Raw genomic sequence first — 22,063 nt, forward strand, 5'->3', positions numbered from 1 at the left:
TTGGAAGGAACGGCCTTGACCTCAGTCGCTCAACTATTTCCCGCGAGTTACGATAACTTTGTGAGGATACTGTGTCTCTTGGTCAAAACAAAAATACCAAATTGCGATGGATCCAGCAGAAGTTGAATTTTTAGCAGAGAAGGAGATGGTGAATATTGTCCCCAATTTCACACTCGAGGAGATTTATATGATCGGGGTAAGTAGACAGAGCGACCAACATCTCTGAAACGAGTTGACAGACTGAACTTTCACTGAGGTCAGTATAGTGTGTGACCACAGATGAACTCATGATGACTTCATAACAGCCCATATAGATAGCATTTTAATTTGTGATATATGGATTCGTTGCCTTCCAAGGTGTCCTTTCACTTATTTCAAGGGCGTGTTATTATTTGTTGGGATGCGTAGAAAATGTGTTGACTTTGAAATTTATGTAAAATCGTCGAGACTCTCTCTCTCTCTCTCTCTCTCTCTCTCTCTCTCTCTCTCTCTCTCTCTCTCTCTCTGTGTGTGTGTGTGTGTGTGTGTGTGTTATGTTTGACTTTTGATAGTGTAAAATATGTTCATAACCACGCATGCAAGTTTTTAGAATAGTGACAAATGTTTGACTTTTGAGTACATGAAATATGTTTGTAGCTAAGAGGTTTTGCTATGCCTCTCTCTACCCACCCTCCTTTCTCTCTCTCTGTCCCCTCACTACATCTTTCAGCACCACCCTGTGTGTGTATGTGTGTTCTGTGAATAGGTGTGTTGAAAATGATGTGGCTAGCTTAAGACATAATACAGTATTAGTGTTATGGTTTCAATCGGTTTTGGTATGAATATGTCAGTATGGTGGACAAATTATAAGAGAAGGAAGAAATGTCTGAACGCATATATTTCAGGGTGATCTTGGTCCATTTAGCCCTGGCTTGCCCACACCTGTTCCGCTGTGGATGGCAATCAGCCTAAAACAAAGACAGAAGTGCAGGATTGTGGCCCCCGAATGGATGGATGTTGGTCAGTACATACTAGTCAAGAGCTCAGTTACAAATCTGTATTTGGAGCCAACTTTTTTTTTCTTCTTTCTTTTTTCCCCAGTAATTTCATCTTTGTTAGTGGGGACTTATGTACTTGAATTTTTTAATACTTGCCTTTGTTTGAGTTTGTATTGATTCATTTTGTTGTATGCACTTGGACAAGTTGGAGAAATCACAGTTGTGTGATGAATATGATGTTGGCAATATCCACGTTTCTTCTCCACCACTTTTCTGTGTGACTGGTGGGGTGGATGTCCACACCTTTTTGTAGACACCGCTCATTCCGTCTTGAGGGGGAAAATTGTGGATATTGCCTAAGTTTCGTTTTTTTCGCTTTGATATTTGACAGCAATAAAGTGTTCATGTGTGTGCATGTACACGAAAAGGATGGTGGACATTTGGAGGAAATAATGGAACAGAGACAGGGAAATGACAGAAAGAGAGACAAAGAAATGAATAAGAAGAGTGACAACAATTTGGACTGAATGAGAATTAAGTAGAACTATTTTAAATATCCTTACAATAGTTGAAAACATGTTAGTTATAACAGTGATATGATCAGTCAAAGGTAGACACCAAAAGGGTTTTGGTTCAAACATTCAGAAATTTGACAAAGTAGTAAATGATTATTAAAGATACCTACTGAGGTCAAATGCATATCTGATGGATATTGGTCAGTGAGTTTTTGAGCAACCGTCTTGGTTTGGGGTAGTGGACAAGCACTTGATAACCACTGACTTCTTGTCCACATAAACACTGTATGTTTTTGCAAAAATTTTGTTTAAAGGGCTCTCCGACAAATCAATAAATGAAACTAACTCGTCTTGACTTGAAGAAGATAAATCATTCAAGAAATCCTTGAGACTGCTCGTTTTAACTGCCTTCATACTGTGGCAGTAATATTGACAGTCTAAATCTTTTAGTCTGTTTCTAAGTGGATCACAGGAAACTTTCTTTACACCTGTAACCCTCATGTAGATATAGTGGAATGCTGAGAAGGATTGAGCCTTCAGCATTCTGCACTGCCTTTCTGGCAGCTCGATCTGCTTGCTGATTTGAAAAAAATCCCATGGTGAGAAGGCACAAAACTCTGAAACAGAAAGTAACACCTATGTCTTTGGTTGACAAAAGATGTATCATAAAACATGTGTTGTATTTCAGTTGTCTTCTCAAGACACAATTTTTGATTTAGAGATTTAAGAGCATGTATCTCACTGAATTTGAATCAATGCAAAGTGATAGTCCAGTAGTTAGGACCAGGTGTTGTGCCAGTTTGTATGTCAGTGTGTGTGTGTAGGTTGATATGTATTTGTGGGCATGCATGCTAACATGCGTTTATACTGTGTATTTGTATGTTTATCAGTGTATGCATGTTTGACTGTGTGTGTGTTAGTGAGTTTATGCACTGACATATTTATATGCGTAAATATGTGCACGGCGGAATGCTGTTTATAAATATAATTATCTTATATATGCAGAAAATAATTCTTTATATTCCTGTCCAACAGAGCGATTGACTGAGAAGAAGCAAGAAGAGATGGAATCCAAGTTTTTCACTGCCATGCCCAGCAGACACTACCTGGAAGTGTCACAGTTGTTACTGCAATGGTAAGTTACATAACCTGGAAGTGTCACAGTTGTTACTGCAGTGGTAAGTTACATAACCTGGAAGTGTCACAGTTGTTACTGCAGTGGTAAGTTACATAACCTGGAAGTGACACAGTTGTTACTGCAGTGGTAAGTTACATAACCTGGAAGTGTCACAGTTGTTACTGCAGTGGTAAGTTACATAACCTGGAAGTGTCACAGTTGTTACTGCAGTGGTAAGTTACATAACCTGGAAGTGTCACAGTTGTTACTGCAATGGTAAGTTACATAACCTGGAAGTGTCACAGTTGTTACTGCAGTGGTAAGTTACATAACCTGGAAGTGTCACAGTTGTTACTGCAGTGGTAAGTTACATAACCTGGAAGTGACACAGTTGTTACTGCAGTGGTAAGTTACATAACCTGGAAGTGTCACAGTTGTTACTGCAATGGTAAGTTACATAACCTGGAAGTGACACAGTTGTTACTGCAGTGGTAAGTTACATAACCTGGAAGTGTCACAGTTGTTACTGCAGTGGTAAGTTACATAACCTGGAAGTGTCACAGTTGTTACTGCAATGGTAAGTTACATAACCTGGAAGTGACACAGTTGTTACTGCAATGGTAAGTTACATAACCTGGAAGTGTCACAGTTGTTACTGCAATGGTAAGTTACATAACCTGGAAGTGTCACAGTTGTTACTGCAGTGGTAAGTTACATAACCTGGAAGTGTCACAGTTGTTACTGCAGTGGTAAGTTACATAACCTGGAAGTGACACAGTTGTTACTGCAGTGGTAAGTTACATAACCTGGAAGTGTCACAGTTGTTACTGCAGTGGTAAGTTACATAACCTGGAAGTGTCACAGTTGTTACTGCAATGGTAAGTTACATAACCTGGAAGTGTCACAGTTGTTACTGCAGTGGTAAGTTACATAACCTGGAAGTGTCACAGTTGTTACTGCAATGGTAAGTTACATAACCTGGAAGTGTCACAGTTGTTACTGCAGTGGTAAGTTACATAACCTGGAAGTGTCACAGTTGTTACTGCAATGGTAAGTTACATAACCTGGAAGTGTCACAGTTGTTACTGCAGTGGTAAGTTACATAACCTGGAAGTGTCACAGTTGTTACTGCAATGGTAAGTTACATAACCTGGAAGTGACACAGTTGTTACTGCAATGGTAAGTTACATAACCTGGAAGTGTCACAGTTGTTACTGCAATGGTAAGTTACATAACCTGGAAGTGTCACAGTTGTTACTGCAGTGGTAAGTTACATAACCTGGAAGTGTCACAGTTGTTACTGCAGTGGTAAGTTACATAACCTGGAAGTGTCACAGTTGTTACTGCAGTGGTAAGTTACATAACCTGGAAGTGACACAGTTGTTACTGCAGTGGTAAGTTACATAACCTGGAAGTGACACAGTTGTTACTGCAGTGGTAAGTTACATAACCTGGAAGTGACACAGTTGTTACTGCAATGGTAAGTTACATAACCTGGAAGTGACACAGTTGTTACTGCAATGGTAAGTTACATAACCTGGAAGTGACACAGTTGTTACTGCAATAGTAAGACTTGTGCATCAGATGCTTGTGTCGTCATGACAACTGTGTCCTGTTCTTGTTCATGAAACTTTTTGTTGTTGTTGTCGACTGAAATACTGAAATGAATGCATATTGTGTGTCAGACATTGTTTCATTACACAGTGGAAAAAGCTGATTTGGTATCTTATGTTGTATGATTTTGTAATCTCTACGACTAGTGTGATAGTTGTGGTATGTTTGAGCATCAAACTCTTGGTTTCAAACCCAACAGATTGAGTGTGGTAGTACGAAGGGTAGAGGTTTTCTCAACTCTAGATCAACATTTTGAGATGGTGGTGAGCATTTCAACAGTATTGCTTCATTTTATCAATTACACATTACTTTTGTTGCTCTGTCAGGTGTTTGGAAATTTAATGAGCAGTGTGACTGTCACCACAGTCCTAGAAACAGGAAGGAACCTAAAGAAAGGAGACACATGTAAAGTGCTGATGATCTGGAGGTCTGTGACTGTCTGCTGATATATGAATGTTTTGGGGGGTTATGTTTACTGCATCTGAGGCATACATTTCAGAGACCAGCAGAAGCTGTGAGTGTATAGTGAATGGAGAAGTGGGCTACAGTTAGAAATTGAAAAAAAAAATTAAAAAAAAATTTTTAAAAAACAACAACAAAAAACAAAAAACCCACCTGCAGATTTGAGTCCACCACTCTCAAAGATAAGGGAAATGATACTTTAAAAACTTGATCATGGCCTCTTGGGTGATGACAGAATACCAAACCCAACAAGGCTGTTTTCAGAATGACTTATTTCATATATCAGAATAAGAGTGACTGAAAATGCTAGGATTTAGAAGCCAAATTCAAGAAAAGAAAAATCAGACTTTCAAGCAGAATATGTCACAAGATTGGCTTGGCTTTATTTTGACTTTATCTTAGAACTGTAGATTTCATTTATTTATAATATTTTAAAAAGATTTTTGAAAAGGGCATTGTCATGGCTAAAATCATTGATTTTCTTTCTTTGTTCAGTGCAACAGACGACATCCCTCGTGCAGATGAGGTGAAAACGCTGATCAAGGACATCTGGGATGTGAGGACAGCCAAACTCCGGAGCAGCATTGACATCTTTGTCAAGAGTGAAGCCACTCACGCCAAGGTAGGGTTTGTGCTGTATATCTCTGTGACGTTTTTGTCAAGAGTGAAGCCACTCACACCAAGGTAGGGTTTGTGCTGTATATCTCTGTGACGTCTTTGTCAAGAGTGAAGCCACTCACGCCAAGGTAGGGTTTGTGCTGTATATCTCTGTGACGTCTTTGTCAAGAGTGAAGCCACTCACGCCAAGGTAGGGTTTGTGCTGTATATCTCTGTGACATCTTTGTCACTCATGCCAAGGTAGGGTTTGTGCTGTATATCTCTGTGACAAGAGTGAAGCCACTCACACCAAGGTAGGGTTTGTGCTGTATATCTCTGTGACGTCTTTGTCAAGAGTGAAGCCACTCACACCAAGGTAGGGTTTGTGCTGTATATCTCTGTGACGTCTTTGTCAAGAGTGAAGCCACTCACGCCAAGGTAGGGTTTGTGCTGTATATCTCTGTGACGTCTTTGTCAAGAGTGAAGCCACTCACGCCAAGGTAGGGTTTGTGCTGTATATCTCTGTGACATCTTTGTCACTCATGCCAAGGTAGGGTTTGTGCTGTATATCTCTGTGACGTCTTTGTCAAGAGTGAAGCCACTCACACCAAGGTAGGGTTTGTGCTGTATATCCCTGTGACGTCTTTGTCAAGAGTGAAGCCACTCACGCCAAGGTAGGATTTGTGCTGTATATCTCTGTGACGTCTTTGTCAAGAGTGAAGTCACTCATGCCAAGGTAGGCTTTGTGCTGTATGTCCCTGTGATGTCATTGTCACTCATGCCAAGGTAGGGTTTGTGCTGTATATCCCTGTGATGTCATTGTCACTCATGCCAAGGTAGGGTTTGTGCTGTATATCCCTGTGATGTTTTTGTCACTCATGCCATTTCGTAATTGCATATTAACAAGGCATACATTATCATGTATCAGCAAATTTAAATTCAGAAAGAAAGTGCATCTTTGTAAAGTTTTCAACATAACAGGTGTATATTGCAGGTGTTCTGGAGCAAACTTCATGAGGGGTGTTCATGATTTTCTAAAACCTATGTGTCTGTATTTTCTAAATGTAGTGTGTTCTGAAGCAAACTTCATGAAAAGTTTTGTTTTTCATAATTGAACACGTCTGGGTGGGGGGAGTGTGGGGTGTGGGCAAGTATGGGGTGGAAGGGGTTCATGATTTTCTAAATCTGTGTGGTGTGTATTTTCTAAATGTGGTGTGTCCTGAAGCAAACTTCATGAAAGTGTATTTTTTTGTTTATCATAAAACATGGGAGGTGGAGGGGGTTCATGATTTTCTAAGCCTGTGAGGTGTGTATTTTCCAAACGTGTGTGTGGTGCATGTCGTGTGGTGTGTGTGGTGTGGTGCGTGTCGTGTGGTGCATGTCGTGTGTGACAGCTGAACCACCTGACGCTGATGGAGATCAACAACGTGCGAACCTTCCTGACCAGTTCCCTGGACCACATGCACCTGCTGAGGACCAACCTTACCACCAGTGTCGCTGCCTCTCAGGACTGAAGACCCCCTCTGTCCCGTGACCACACACTCTTTGGAACTGCATACGTGTGTATGGGAGGGAGTGACTGATGATTTAACACGGTCCATGTCCCAGTTTGTCTATTCTGGTCTATTGAGAGTTTTGACTCCATGTTCCATTTCACCTACCCGCCATTCCTATTTCACCTGTTCATCCTCTCTCTCTCTCTCTCTCTCACACACACACACACATACACACATAGTAAAGATATAGATTAGTGTTAAAAATTGCGTATGTACAGATACAACAATCAGGTTCTTAAACACTTTTGATTCTCAGCTGGTCTTTAGACAGGGATGAATATTACAAATGCATCCATAGAAGTGACTGCTAAGCAAATTTCATACAATTCAGTTTAATCGAAAGAAAGCTTTGTTTGCTGTTTCAAAATTACCAAAAAAAGATCAGACCATCAACACTAAGATTGGGCCAGCAATGAGTAAAGTGAGGGTTTACACACACACACACACTCTCTCTCTCTCTCTCTCTCTCACTCACACACACACAGAGCAACTGGATAAGTATGCAAACTGGCAATAGGTGAACCGGAATCACAAATTCGGTGATACGCGAATCAGAAATAGACATAATATTTATTAGGAATATGATAATCAAAACGACACCTTTAACACTGTTATCGTTTGCAGCCACATTTCAGTGGCCACTTCACCCCTGAAAGCGGAGTATGGCTGCCTACATGGCGGGGTAAAAACGGTCATACACGTAAAAACCCACTCGTGTATTTACGAGTGAATGTGGGAGTTGCAGCCCACGAACAAAGAAGAAGTGGCCACTTCAGGCCCTGCTGGTTAAAAGTGCCTTCTGATTGAGTGCTACAAGCCATTCATTTGTATGTTTTTCGACACTGTTACTGGACTGTTTTGCAGCTGTGAATATGTACAGACTTTATATCGGAAATGGTGACTGAATCTGTTAAAGAGTGTGGGCAAGTGAAAGGAAAGAATGGAGGTTTTGGTGAGAGAGAGAGAGAGAGAGAGAGAGAGAGATGAGCAGGACTGCCAAGTGTGTTCAGTAATGATGTGGTAATGTTACAGAAACAGCTGCGTTTGTGTGTTAGCAAAAGAGTGGAGTACCGATTCTAATTTTGGTGGTGATTAAAGTTTGATTTATATCAGAATATTGCCTTAATGATCATGAGCTATTCATTATCAGATGATATTGTTACATGAGCATCTCTTTTCTCTCATTCATGTATCCAGAAAGGAAGTCTAATGTCTTTTTTGCCTCATTTTAGGGGATAGAAGGATGCTTGAAAATGTTCTGATTTTTTTGTTCATATTATTCAGCTAACTTATTTTGTTTGTTATTTTGTGGGTGGGTTGGGATTATGAGTCTGACCCTTTTTGACTCACTTGTGTAAACAAAGTGAGTATATGTTTTAACACGGTGTTCGGTTGTCTGTGTGTCCGTGGTAAACTTTAACATTTTCTCTGCAAATACTTTGTCAGTTGACACCAAATTTGGCATAAAAATAGGAAAAATTCAGTTCTTTCCAGTCATCTTGTTTAAACAATATTGCACCTCTGGGATGGACACAAAAATTTTTTTTAAAAAGAAGCCAAATTGTATGCAAACTGAATTAACTGTTATATTTGTATATTTTTTATTCTCTAAACTTGGCACTTTGATCTGATATTCTGACACAACAGCAAGAGCAGTTTTTTTTTATCATTTCTTGTTCAAACAGGAACTTCTTTTGTGCTAAGCATGGAAGTTATATTTATTTTGCATGTCTTTGCTGCAGATAGTAAAAAAAAGGGAAATTAATCTGTAATTAATGCTAGGGGCCTTAATTTGCTTTAAACTGATCTTTCTCATCTTAAACATTGCATTTTGAAATTTTGTTGTTGATCAACTTGCTGGCTTAGAATGCCATGATTAAGACTTTTTGTATTTTTATTTGACTGAAGCATTTGGAGACCAACTTTCGTTCACACAGCTTCATATAAAGTAAGTTTTTTTCTTTTTCAAGTGGCTTTACAAACACGGTGCTGTATGTATGTTTTCTAACTAGAGATTTTACAAAGCAATTGTTGGTTGCTCTCTCTTATGGGTCTATACAGACATTAATGGTTTGGAAAGGTTTGGAGAAAATGAGGTACCCTTTTTAAGGCCTTAAATGTCTGTAAAAACATAAATTGGGTTTGTTAATTTTTTTTTCAAAAAGGGGGTGTCACATTAAAAACAACAACATTAAAATGTCTTTGGATGAGAAAAGTTAAAACCTGATTTGGAAATCAGACGTGATTCTTGAATGTTGATGTTCAGAGTAGTGTGCTTTCATTTTCAGGTGAAATCATTCTCAAAATAATTTTTCGTTATGTTCTTCTGGTACAACATCCAGACGTTTGTGTCTGACCTTCATAATGAATGTGGATCGACGGGCGCAATAGCTGAGTGGTTAAAGCATCGGACTTTCAATCTGAGCGTCCCAGGTTCAACTCTTGTTAACGGTGTCTGGTGGGTAAAGGGTGGAGATTTTTTTGATCTCCCAGGTCAACATATATGCAGACCTGCTTGTGTCTGAACCCCCTTCGTGTGTATGCATAAGCAGATCAGATATGCATGTTAAAAGATCCTGTAATCCATGTCAGCGTTCGGTGGGTTTTGGAAACAAGAACATACCCAGCATGCACACCCCTGAAAATGGAGTATGGCTGCCTCCATGGCTGGGTAAAAACGGTCATACACGTAAAAAGGCCCACTCATGTATATACAAGTGAACATGGGAGTTGCAGCCCACGAATGAAAGAAAAGAAGAGAATGTGGATCGTCATTGGATGATTTAAGTCAAACGCCAGGTCGCCACAAATTCAACGACATATGGACAGAATTTAAACAGTCCGCAGTAATATATTTAGTTTGGAAATTTAGTCCAATTGGGTTTTGAAGGTTTGTAAAAATTTGTAAGTTATGTGCACATGATTATAAGCCTGTCTTGGGAGGAGCAGAAGAACAGTCACAGTGCTTTGCTGTGTTTGCCACCTGCCTGCAATACCTTTAGTCTGGCCAGCATTTCATTGTACATTTTTGAAATGTTATTTTACTCCTTGCAACTCTCCATTACAAGGGAAGCAACTCGTTCAGCATATTTTCCTTTCGGCTGTGAAACTGTTTTTAGACTGTGTGAAAAGTGGTCTCTTTAAGTTGTGGACTGAGGAAGGGATATTGAAAGTATTGCCATGTTGTAAAAAAGCTCATTTGAACAAAAAATAAATTTTCATCCACTCTTCTGATCTCAAAACATAACACTGACATTCTGAAGTATTTCACTTGCACAAGTTGCAAGGGTAGCAACTTATTCCAAATTTTTTCCAAGTGGATTTGAGATTTCAAATTGAATGAAATCAACTGTAAAAAATGTGAGCAGGATGTGACGCTTCAAGTAACTGAAACAATGCAAACTGGTATAGATCCACAATGAGGTACTATTCATTCAGTTATCACTGGTGCTTACAACTGACCACACACAGTCACAATGAACTTGTTTGCACTTAGCCGTCAGTTTATGAGACAGTCTTTCTTCTACAGAATTTTGCCAGAGGACAACAGTTTTGTTGTCGTGGGTTCTTTTTCAGTACGCCAAGTGCACGCAAACCTCAGTTTATCGTCTCATCCGAACGACTAGATATCTGCTCTGTTCATGACTCGGTGTGGTTGTTGACCTCTATAACCTGTATTTATTCCTCCGATAACATGAAAAAGCATGTGCAATGTGATTCAAAAATCATTTCCTTCTCAGTCGTTGACCGACCTGTTGGTTTAGAATGCCATGCTTTAAACTGTTTGCATTTGTATTTGAGTGAAGCATTTGGAGACCAACTGACATCCAAACAGCTTCATATAAGAACAAGAGGACAGCCAAGTTTAGATATAAAATGTCCTCAGCAATGAAAAGGAATGATGTTAAGAGTGCACACACTCTTTTTGACCTCACATGGTGGAAGCAGCAGTTGCGCATTTGTTCATGCATCTGTCTTGACAATGACACGTGAATCACAAACCAGATACTTTCATCAATAATTTATTGCATCGTTTAAAAGAGAGAGAAAATGTTTAAAAGGAGATAAAATGTACACCCAAAAGTGAACAACAAATACACGTCATGCTAACTACTTGACAAGGTAAACAACAACAAAACTTTCTGAAGTTCTCTTCATTCTTTTTAAAATAGAAAGGTTTTAACAAGCTGAATCTGTCTTTGACTCTTCTTCACTTCCACAAGCCTCCATCAACTCAGAAATACAAGACAATGTGCAAGAGGACAGGGTTTGAGACTAGTGTGACATCATCGCAGTCTCAAAGAGGGCAAAGTACACCTATGCCTTTTTCTTGGAACATGGAACAGAATGACAAAAGATCATCATCATCACATTTAGCACAACACCACATCTTAGAGAAAAAAAAAATGGCATCATGAACTGCACATCATTGCACATGAAAAGCCTTGAGCGAAAAGTGCTGCACAGTAAGGAGCTCACATGGTGGACTATAACATCTGACAGGTCATGTTTTACAACCATCAATAAGGATCTGAAGTCATCGTTAAGACACAAGTGTTAGTCATAGTGTGCAAGTGCAGGTAAGAGAGGCTTCATTTATCTCCAGAAAATTTATCTCACAGGGAAGCTAGTCTCTGTTTCAACTACCAATACAGTTGTTTTTTTGTTTTTTTATTTAACTAAAATCACTTATCTCTTACTGATACTTCTGACCTTCATTCATTTCTATTTAAATATGTACAGTATTTTGAATATCAACATTTGCAACACAACAGTTCTGTCACCGTCGGTTTATCTTCATTAACATTAATCAAGAAATGATGGGGGCTGAGAAACAGTTGAACATTCTGCAGTTACAGTAGCTCTCACTTGCAAGTCATAACTGCACTGGTAGTAGGTCTTACTTGCAAGTTATAACTATACAGGTAATGTACATATAACTGATCGTAACAAGAAATGTACACCAACACTGAATTTCATTCAGCCAATCTGTGTGATTCATTTTCCATTCAACTCATTTCTCCTTCACACTCCTCTGTGTCACATCATTTCCTGTGTTTCTTCACAAATCCACATCCATTTCCTGATCATTGTTTCCAGTAAGATATAGCCCAGCTGACCACGCAGGGAAAAAGTCACACCCAGGCTGGAACTTTGATTCGTCAGGTCCAAACAGCACACAGGGTGCCATCACTGTAGTTGCCATCAGGCCATCTCTCAGAGAAGACCTCCACACTGCAGACAAGTCACTGAATGTATGGAGTCTGACAGAACCTGACCAAAGACATGTCAACAAACTCCACGCTGATGACTTCACTAGCTTCATTCCTTTTTCAGACGAGTAAATGCTGACCCCAGAAATGGGTGGGAGCAACTGATTTTATCATTAGTATCTTTTTTTTTATTGATGCTTGTATTGTGCTTCTTTTGGACTGAGAAATCTGTTATGATAAAAAGAAATACAAATACAGAGACCACGCTCTAAACCCTTTACATGTGCAGTCCATTTGCACAACAGGATGTCTACCTCAATAACACTGAAGTTTCAGGAAATACATTATCCTGCTGGGAGTCTGAATCCCCCCTGCCTGCCCAAATGCTAACATTAATTACTCCACTTATTTATGATGCTACTGCTGGTTTTCTTGTGCAATTTCACTGGAAATGAATTGCATTTTCCAGACACAGGAAAATCAACTGCTGCACTGAATCTTAACAAAGTACGAGTTTTTACCAAAAAAAACAAAACAAAATAAAGCAAATTGAAGTTTAAAAAACCATACAAACAAACAATCATTAAAACTGCCAAAATGCCAATACAGAAATCTGCAATATACAGAATACTGCCTCCTGTACAAATAGCAGACACATGTCAGCCTACCATTCAACAACCCCTTCTGATTACCTGTGGAGCTGATGACTTGAGCCATAGATCCTTTATAGACATATAGAGGGGAATTTGGAACAGTGAATGCACAAGAGCAGGGCATGAAGGGCCACAGTGTAAGCAGGCCAGACCTTTTTCTTCCTTTCTTTAAAGATTTTTTTTTTTTCAAGGCCTTCTACTATGTTTTGAACAAATTTCCAACAGATTTGTGTGTGAAATAAACAGACTGATCTTTCTGGGGACATGGTGTGACCGAAGTGCAGCAACCTCTGTCACATGCCTCACTCCTGGCCACCTGAAAGTGAAACTGAAAGCACTAAGACCTCAGACCAAGGCGGGGGGGATCAGCTAAATTTATCTACCATCAACTTCTTCCTTGTTCTAGTTGCAACTCCCACATTCACTAGTATGAACAAGAGTGGGCTTTTACGTGTATGACCGTTTATACCCCGCCATATAGGCAGCCACACTCCGTTTTCGGGGGTTACCATCAACTTCAATTTAACTGACCCAGGTTCCAACCCAGTTTATCGCACAGTCTATTTAACCATTTTGACTTACAAACTGACAAATAATTGACATATATCAATCAGTAAATAAGAAACTGAAAGCAATCAAATTCACTTTTTATTTCACTTTCTGAAGTTAATCTTTATTGCAATTTTGTTCTACCTACAGAGGCAATGTTTGCCTTTTCTTATGCTCACTAGTTTTAGACAATGTTTTCCTTCTGACAAACATGAAATAAATGCAGAAAATCTCCGGCACTTTTCATCACATGTAATATTATGCTAACATTCCATGAACACTTTGTTGTTGTTTTTTTAGCAAAAATACATTAATGAAGTTGATTTTAAAACAACACTGTACATCTTTTTAATTAACAGCAACCAATTACTTTTAAACAAAGAAAAGCACCTCATTAACTTTCATTTTCTTTATTTTTTTGTCACTTTAACACCAGCATTAATAAACACATCCAAGTTTCAAACATTTCCACATTCACCACCAAGTTTTCTGTTTATTTGGTTTTTATTTATGGTGAACTCTTACAAAACTTTCAAACTGAAGCGTTTCTAACATGCCATTTTAAAAGGAGGAAGAGGCTTTCTAAATAACAATGCTAAGAAATAATTTTCGACACTCAGCTGAATGCAATCATTCATTCTAATTCTATGCACCTGCAACAATGGACACACATACATACAGTCCACAAACCTGCACACAGCTCAATTCACATAACAAGGGGTGCGAACACGATATATGGACGCCTGAGGCACATGTAGATAGGGTGCACGCTTGTAGTGTGGGATCTGGGACGTGTGTAGGCGACAGCAGGGAGGAGGGGGGGGGGGGGGGGGGGGGTAGAGGCCAGTCACATTATGGTGGAGGATGTCCCCAGAGGGGGAAAAAAAAACACAAAAAACAACCAACACAAAGGTCCCTCCATGTACACAGCCAGAAAACGTTCCACACACATCAACGGAAATGGTGAAGGCAAAGGTTGGTGACATCATCAACATCCCAAATCCACTTTTAAACAGTTGCGGGGTAAATGTGCACGATAATCTGCTTCAAAACATAATTTTTATATAAAAAAAAACAAACAGTGAACACAGAATTTTTTTTTTTTTTTTTTTTAAAGGTGCTGAATATACATACATATAGTGTGAACGTTTTTAGTATAAAAGTTTCGCGCCTGGTCGACCCAAAGTTTGCCCAGGGTGACACGTTCTGTGTCGGTACAGCCATCCTTCTCCAGACAGATGACAGAAACACTGCGTCCCCACAAGTGGTGAGTCCATTCTCGCCACAAAGCCCTGCACCTCCCTCACAGGCACAGGGTTCACCTTGCTCCTCACAATAAATAGTCCATCCACAGGGAAGAAATTTGAGCAAGCTGATACGAAGTGATGCCCCTTTCTTCATAGCTGTTTTTGATCAGTGTTTGCGTGGAGATATTTTTTCCAAGAGATCCTTGCTTTGTTCAAAGTGGCTCTGGTTAATGGCTCTTTTGTCTTTCTGCCACTCGACGACAACAACAAAAATGCCCTCACTGCCTTAAGTAAGTTATCTGTTTAACAAGCTTCATGAAGAACTCCATTCAATGAGACGGCTGATTCACACATTCATTACTAAGCTGCTGAGAACAGTAATAGCACGTCCCACACAAATCCCTTCAAGTTAACAATTTCAGCTACCAAAAATACAAATGTAAAAAAACAACAACCCCAAAACAACTTTTTGTTTTAAGTTGTTTACATTTTATGAATTATCTTACCCCGATAGTTTCGGCACAAAACCCCAGCTTCCTGTGTCTCACCCCCCCAACCCTCACACACACACAATCAGCATCTATCAGCACAGCACGAAGAAGTTTCCCTCTGACAACAGAGCACAAACACCTGGACAACCTCTCCCCCCTGCAGCATGCTGTCTGATGAGATCTGGCAAACTTCCTCACACAGTCACCTGTTGTGCAGTGGACAGGTCACAGAAAGGACAGACCCCAGGACCCACCATGGCAGTGTTCACTGTCAGTGCAGCACCTGTACACTACATGTGGGCACACAGTGGGCAGGTGTGCAGACGATGGGGCCCTGGGAACTCAAGCCGAATGAATAACCTCCCTTGGATGTCCAGGTCTTGCTGAGCACAAGCTTCCTCAAAGCTCTTGGAGAGAAGCGTCCAGAAAGCCAGTCCTTTGGAAATGGGAGTCAGGTCCTGTGAGGTGGGAGTTTCCAAAAGGGTGTGTCAGGGAACCGCTATCATCTTGGAATGCAGAGGCATTTCTTCAGACTGCCGATGGTCTCCTCCAGCTGTTCCCGCTGCGCTGCCTTCCGCCTCTGTTCTTCTCTCAGCACCTGTCCACAGGTAACACCAACAGGTAATCCAAACACCCATCTTTACTATGTGCTCAAACTGTCCGTCCAGCTGAACTGGATGTGTAGCTACAAGAAAAATAAAGAGTCCCTGCACCAAATGCAGGTTCACTAACATTACAGCCACTATGATTTATAAATATTCCCACCATTTCACAAACAACCTGTCACTAAGTGCAACACACACAAAAAAACACAAATTCACATGTAATCTGAGGTACATAAACACAACTCAACGTGCTCACACAGGCATACAAAGGAAACACACTGCAACAAGCGTGATCAGTTCTTCAGATTGGATGTCTTGACAGGATAGGTCTAAAAAATTCCTACAGGTTACTGTTGGATCAGAAATGCTTGGAAAGATCATTTGAAAAGAACCAGCCCTTCATACTTTACCCAACATCAAAGAAAGTTAGCAGATTACTGTAGCTACGAAAGACAGCTGATACAATACAGCATGCTTTCAAATTTCCACAGTGAAAACAACTTCACGATGCTGACCCTGACAGCTCCCTCTTGCTGCTGACATTTTCCTTTTTTGACTCACTTGTGTAAACAAAGTGAGTCTATGTTTTAACCCGGTGTTCAGTTGTCTGTGTGTGTGTGTGTGTGTGTGTGTGTGTGTGTGTCCGTGTGTCTGTGTGTCCGTGGTAAACTTTAACATTGACATTTTCTCTGCAAATACTTTGTCAGTTGACACCAAATTTGGCATAAAAATAGGAAAAATTCAGTTCTTTCCAGTCATCTTGTTTAAAACAATATTGCACCTCTGGGATGGGCACAAAAAAATAAAAAAAAGAAGCCTAATTATATGCAAACTGCATTTACTGTTATATTTATATTTTTTGTATTCTCTAAACTTGGTACTTTGACCTCTTATTCTGACACAACAACAAGAGCAGTCATTATTATCATTTTTTGTTCAAACAGGAACTTCTTTTGCTAAGCATGGAATTTTTATTTATTTTGCAAACGTTTTGGTGCAGAGAGTAAAAAAGGGAAATTACTCTGTAATTAATGCTAGGGGACGTAATTTATCACAAGTGAGTATTGAAGGCCTTGCCTCTCTTGTTTTCTTTTTTTCATTTATTTATTTATAGTCTGTTCATCTAAGATGATGATATTAGACTGAAAATAAATGATATTATCAATATTATTATCATCATTATTTGGATTATTATCATTTCTATCATAATGATGATGATTGTTATTATTAATCAGAAATCACATTTCTTTATATTCGAATGAAAAGTGGTGGTGGTTGAGGTGGAGGGGAAGGGGGTAGGTAACATTTTCCATTGTCTACAAACTTATCACATCCTGATGAGCAAGTGTTCGACGCGTACCTCAATGCGACCACACAGTGTGTCTGCTGCTTTGGTCAGCTCCATGTTATGTGCACGTAGCTGGCAGCATCTGTCCAGTAGCATTCTCTTCTCCGCTTTTTGTTCTGCACACAATCCACTTCACTTTGTCTCACAATATCAAACATAAAAAAAATATATGTAAAAAGTCAAGCACTGACAGAAAAAATTAAACACACTTGCACTCACACACTTGCACACATATACAGATACACACACAACTTTGTTCTGCACACAATCCACTTCACTTGTCTCACAATATCAAACATAAAAAAATATATGTAAAAAGTCAAGCACTGACAGAAAAAATTAAACACACTTGCACTCACACACTTGCACACATATACAGATACACACACAACTTTGTTCTGCACACAATCCACTTCACTTTGTCTCACAATATCAAACATAAAAAAATATATGTAAAAAGTCAAGCACTGACAGAAAAAATTAAACACACTTGCACTCACACACTTGCACACATATACAGATACACACACAACTTTGTTCTGCACACAATCCACTTCACTTTGTCTCACAATATCAAACATAAAAAAATATATGTAAAAAGTCATGCACTGACAGAAACAATTAAACACACTTGCACTCGCACACTTGCACACACATACAGATACACACACAACTTTAATCAGAAATGGACACCTCTCAGCAAACATAAATACTTGTGCTGACTAGTTCACCAATACAGTGTAATATAAAAAAAGAACAATAACTTTTTTTGTGTGTGGAACTGAATAATGCTACCACCTTCAAAAACCGCAAAGGCGTTGTATTCATAACACTGATGTGTACAGTGATTTGCCACAGCAAAAATGCATCCTGAACAGGCACATGCTCCTACACATACAAGCACCAGCGCACACACCTCAATACAAACATCGCACTGCTCCATCCTCACACAACCAACAGACCTGAAGGAATCTGGTGAACAGTTCTCTCCACACAGTAGAGAAAGAAGATCACTAAAAGTGACTGAGATATAGAATAAAATAAGATCATTTACAGTGATCACTGACAATGATAAGACGTTAACCAAGAGAAGATCACTCACAGTTCCAAGATGTTAACTAAGAGAAGATAATTCATAGCTCTAAGACTTGAAGGGAAGATCACTCATAATTCTGAGACATGAAGAAAAGATCACTCATAGTTCTAAAACTTCAAGAAAAGACAACTCATAGTTCTAAGACTTTAACTCCGAGAAAATCACTCACAGCTCCTAAGACGTTACCCACAGAAAGAAAGAAAACCTAATTCCCAGGGTAACTAGACCACACGCAGCCAGAGAACGACCTCACCTCTCCTGTGCTGCACGTAAGACTCCAGCACTCTCTCGATGCCCGGCCACACAAAGGGGGCGCCACCCTCCCCTGAGGGGCTGAGGGTGGAGGGGGGTAGATGGTTGTTGACAGGGCCCGGCTTGGCGGCGGCTGCTGCTGCTGCAGCTGGTGCGTCGTGATGGGCTTGGCTGAGGTGACCTGACAACCAACCACACCATGCCCACTAAGTACTGACCATCAGGGGGTTCTGTCCAGTGTCTATTGCTGGGTGTGACTGACCCTTTTTAGTTATTTCAACGATCGTGACTTTGTCTTTACTCTTGGGTGTGACTGACCCTTTTTAGTTATTTCAACGATCGTGACTTTGTCTCTACTCTTGGGTATGACTGACACTTTGTGTGACCTAGTGTCTACTGTTGGGTATAACTGACCCTTTCGTTATTTTAATTATTGTGTACCTTTCAGCGCACCGGTCATAGTTTCAATGAAGAGAAGTTTCTTGAAAGGTGATATCCCTTGTAACACAGTTCGACACAGATTGAAAAAGAACGCACACACCCCCCACCCCACCCCACCCCTACTCCCAAAGCAATCTCTGACCCCTTCTCCCTCCCTCAAGCATCCCAATATCAAGTGCAATGCAAAACCACATTTCACTTCTTTTTTTTCAGGACATCATTAAAATGAACTATCACTCACTGACAGAATGTACAAGCTCTTATTTCACCTCCCAACCCCCCCCCCCCCCCCCCCCCGCCCCGTCCCACACAAACAACACACCCCTACCAATACCCTCCCGACACATACACACACAAACAACACACCCCACCAACACACAACACACACACACACACACACACACACCCACACACACAACCAGAACCTACCCAGCTTCTGTAAGTGTTCCTTCTGCCGCGTGGACTGCAGCACTGATTCATGGAACTGCTCGGCAAACTCCCGGCTCAGCTGTCGGTCCCTTCCCTCAGGGAATATCACAGTCCTGTTCCCTTCAGACGCCCCGCCCCCGACCCCGACCCCTGCCGACCCCAAGGTGTGGTTCAGGCGCTGCTGCTGCTGCTGCTGTTGCTGCTGCTGCTGCTTCTCCTGCTCCAGTCTGGTGGCTGCCAGGTGGCGCTCCTGCAGGTGGCTCAGCGTGGGGCCCAAGACATCTGCGCTGGAGTCTGCAGAGTGGGCGGCGTCTGTCGCCGTGTCATCGTGCTTCCTCTTCCTGTTGTTGCTGCAGCCTTGGTTCAGGGCTTTCAACAGTTCTGGTGACAGCGAGGAAAATGCTTCATGACACACCCTGAAAACGGAGTATGGCTGCCTAGAAATGGCCATACACGTAAAAGCCCACTCGTGTACATACGAGTGAATGTGGGAGTTGCAGCCCATGAAAGAAAAAGAAGAGTTTCATGACAAAAACGATGAGGCAATATCCACTGTTCTTCCCCTTCAGGATGGAATAAATAATGTTCACAACAAGGTGTGGTGGACATTCACTCAGCCAGTCCAACAGAGTGGAGGGGGAGGTAATGTGGATGTTGCCCATAACAATGTCTTGTAAAACAATAAGGAAGTGTTTCAACACAAATATGATCATGATGTCTTATTTCATGCCAAACATGACGACGTCTTCCAAACCAGTAAAGGAAATATTTCATGCAAAAAATACGATAATGTCTTATTTCATGACAAATACAGTGCTGTCTTCAAAAACAAGAAAACATTTCATGACAAACACAATGAGGACTACTTTCAACATAAATATGGTTATGTCTTCAAAAGCAATATGGAAACATTTCATCACCAATAAGATGATGTCTTATTTTATGACAAATATGATGATGTCTTCAAAAAGAAAATACTTCATGACAAATCATACTTTCACTCCACAAACAATTAAGATTCATTTTGACACAAAGTAAGAAAATGATTTTATCAATCTGTGAATTACACAACAGCACATCAAACTGAACTGTGACTAAATTCTATGCATACACGCTTTTCTGCACAGCTCTAACACATGTGCGCACAAGTTCACGAACATGTACACACCTGCACACACACACACACACACACACACACTCTCCTGCTTCTGTGGCTTCAAGTCTAACCCTCCAAGGTTCATACATGACAAAACCAAAGGATCTTTAACATGTGTAAACCAACAAATGCTGTACCTTGCTGCTCCTTCTCCAGCCTTCGTCGTACTTTTGCAGACGCTTTTTCTGCCCGTCTGCGTCGCATCTGCTCGCACACCAGACGCAGCTCTTCTTTTTCTGCACAAACCACAGTCACCCTGAATCGTTAGTCGCTCTGCAGAAACAGAGTCTAAGATCGCAATGACACTCTGGATGTGTTTATCATTTTCCCTGTATTCATACAGATATGTGTTTGAGACATATAGCTTCCCCTCCCACTCCCACTCTTTTTCTTCAAGTTCCGTCTTGAACACTAACCCTTCACTTCACAAGATGACCAGTGTCCGGTCAGCCAGGCCATGGATTTTGGATTTGGTTCCTTAAAACTTTATCTCCCACTAAGGCCAGGTCACAGTCATTGTTTTTCACATCATTCAATTCCAACTTTTCCAACCCTCCTTCTCGCCTCTTCCCACTACTCACCACCCAACTCACCCCTCCCCTCGCCACCACCCTCTCACCCCTCCCCATCCCTACAACTCACCAATCCCCCACCCTCCAACAACTCACCACCCTCCACACCCCTCCACATTACTCACCACCCTCCCCATTACTCACCACCACCTTCTCACCCCACCCCTACACCTCCCCCCCCCTCCCCGCCCCACTACTCACCACCCTCCACATTACTCACCCCCCCCCCATTACTCACCACCACCTCTCACCCCTTCCCACCCCTACAACTCACCCCCCCCCCCCCCCCCGCTACTCACCACCCTCCCCACTACCCACCACCCTCCCCACTACTCATCACCCCCTTTGCCCCCTCCCCCCCCCCCCCCATCCCTACTACTCACCCCAACCTTCCAACCTTCCTTCCCCTCACCCCATATATCTTAAAGGAAATATGTTCAGGGAACATTTCTCACATGTCCAAGATAACCAGAATACCAGAAGAGAAATAAGAAGTGTTTTATGTTTTATTTTTGTTTTCTTTGTAATGACACTTGATCCGCATTCCATGACCTAAACATCCCCGCAATCAGAAGAAAAATCACAGGGCAGAATTTGTTTTTGTAATTTCCCAAGCTCTGCCGGCAACAACATACAGAGAGACAGGACCTGACTGTATCAACCCCTGGCTTTCTTCCCTTACCGTTCCAACATACCTTGACAATGTGTGTATGTCTGTCTGCAGGTATATATGTATTAATGTACATATTTATGAGCATGTGTGTGTGTGTGTGTGTGTGTGTGTGTGTGTGTGTGTGTGTGTGTGTGTGTGTGAGTGTGTGTTTTGTGTCTGTATGTGACTGCATGTTGATGGATACGAAGTACTCTGTATTCATTTGAAATACTACTGAATCAGTGAATGGCTTTATGTAGCTCATACGTCTATGTTAGATAACAGTTTGCCATTTTAAGCCTATTCTCTTACTGCTGATTATTGTGTGTGCTGCATGATTGTGGTTATTGTGTGTGAGGTCTACGTCAAATTAGCAATAAAGCATTCTATGCCTTTCATGAATGACTCTGACTCTTGTACACTGTTTATGTAACATACACCATTCATGAAAATACTGGAGATAATAAAGTATTCTGTATTCTGTACATAATTAACCTGAAATGACCACAGCTCTTGTGCAA

General features: G+C 40.8%; 2 protein-coding genes across 3 annotated transcripts in view; one reads left to right on the top strand and one right to left on the bottom strand.

The window, feature by feature from the left end:
- The first annotated feature begins 20 nt into the window (after nucleotides 1-20).
- On the top strand, nucleotides 21-9,949 carry LOC143300360 (DNA replication complex GINS protein PSF2-like). The gene is made up of 5 exons (XM_076613969.1): nucleotides 21-196; nucleotides 885-999; nucleotides 2,528-2,627; nucleotides 5,181-5,307; nucleotides 6,677-9,949. Exons 1-5 carry the CDS (start codon nucleotides 107-109, stop codon nucleotides 6,794-6,796), a joined length of 552 nt encoding a protein of 183 aa, XP_076470084.1. The 5' UTR covers nucleotides 21-106; the 3' UTR covers nucleotides 6,797-9,949.
- Nucleotides 9,950-10,844: 895 nt separating this feature from the next.
- Nucleotides 10,845-22,063, bottom strand: part of LOC143300195 (uncharacterized) — a 167,252-nt gene continuing 156,033 nt past the window's right edge. For both annotated transcript variants that reach the window (XM_076613757.1, XM_076613756.1), the window contains exons 12-16: nucleotides 20,456-20,554; nucleotides 19,163-19,543; nucleotides 18,294-18,473; nucleotides 16,957-17,060; nucleotides 10,845-15,589 (exon numbers count right to left, since the gene is read on the bottom strand). In XM_076613757.1, coding sequence (XP_076469872.1) covers nucleotides 15,494-15,589; nucleotides 16,957-17,060; nucleotides 18,294-18,473; nucleotides 19,163-19,543; nucleotides 20,456-20,554 — 860 coding nt within the window. In that variant the 3' untranslated portion in view covers nucleotides 10,845-15,493. The remainder of the gene's footprint in view (nucleotides 15,590-16,956; nucleotides 17,061-18,293; nucleotides 18,474-19,162; nucleotides 19,544-20,455; nucleotides 20,555-22,063) is intronic.

The sequence above is a fragment of the Babylonia areolata genome, chromosome 26, assembly GCF_041734735.1.
Source record: "Babylonia areolata isolate BAREFJ2019XMU chromosome 26, ASM4173473v1, whole genome shotgun sequence".
NCBI lineage: Eukaryota > Metazoa > Mollusca > Gastropoda > Neogastropoda > Buccinidae > Babylonia > Babylonia areolata.

Excerpts from the sequence above, each read along its gene's own strand:
- LOC143300360 (XM_076613969.1), top strand. The coding sequence starts at position 107 with ATGGATCCAGCAGAAGTTGAATTTTTAGCAGAGAAGGAGATGGTGAAT. Across the intron at positions 197-884 it reads AGGAGATTTATATGATCGGG|GGTGATCTTGGTCCATTTAG; the intron begins GTAAGTAGACAG and ends CATATATTTCAG. Across the intron at positions 5,308-6,676 it reads GTGAAGCCACTCACGCCAAG|CTGAACCACCTGACGCTGAT; the intron begins GTAGGGTTTGTG and ends CGTGTGTGACAG.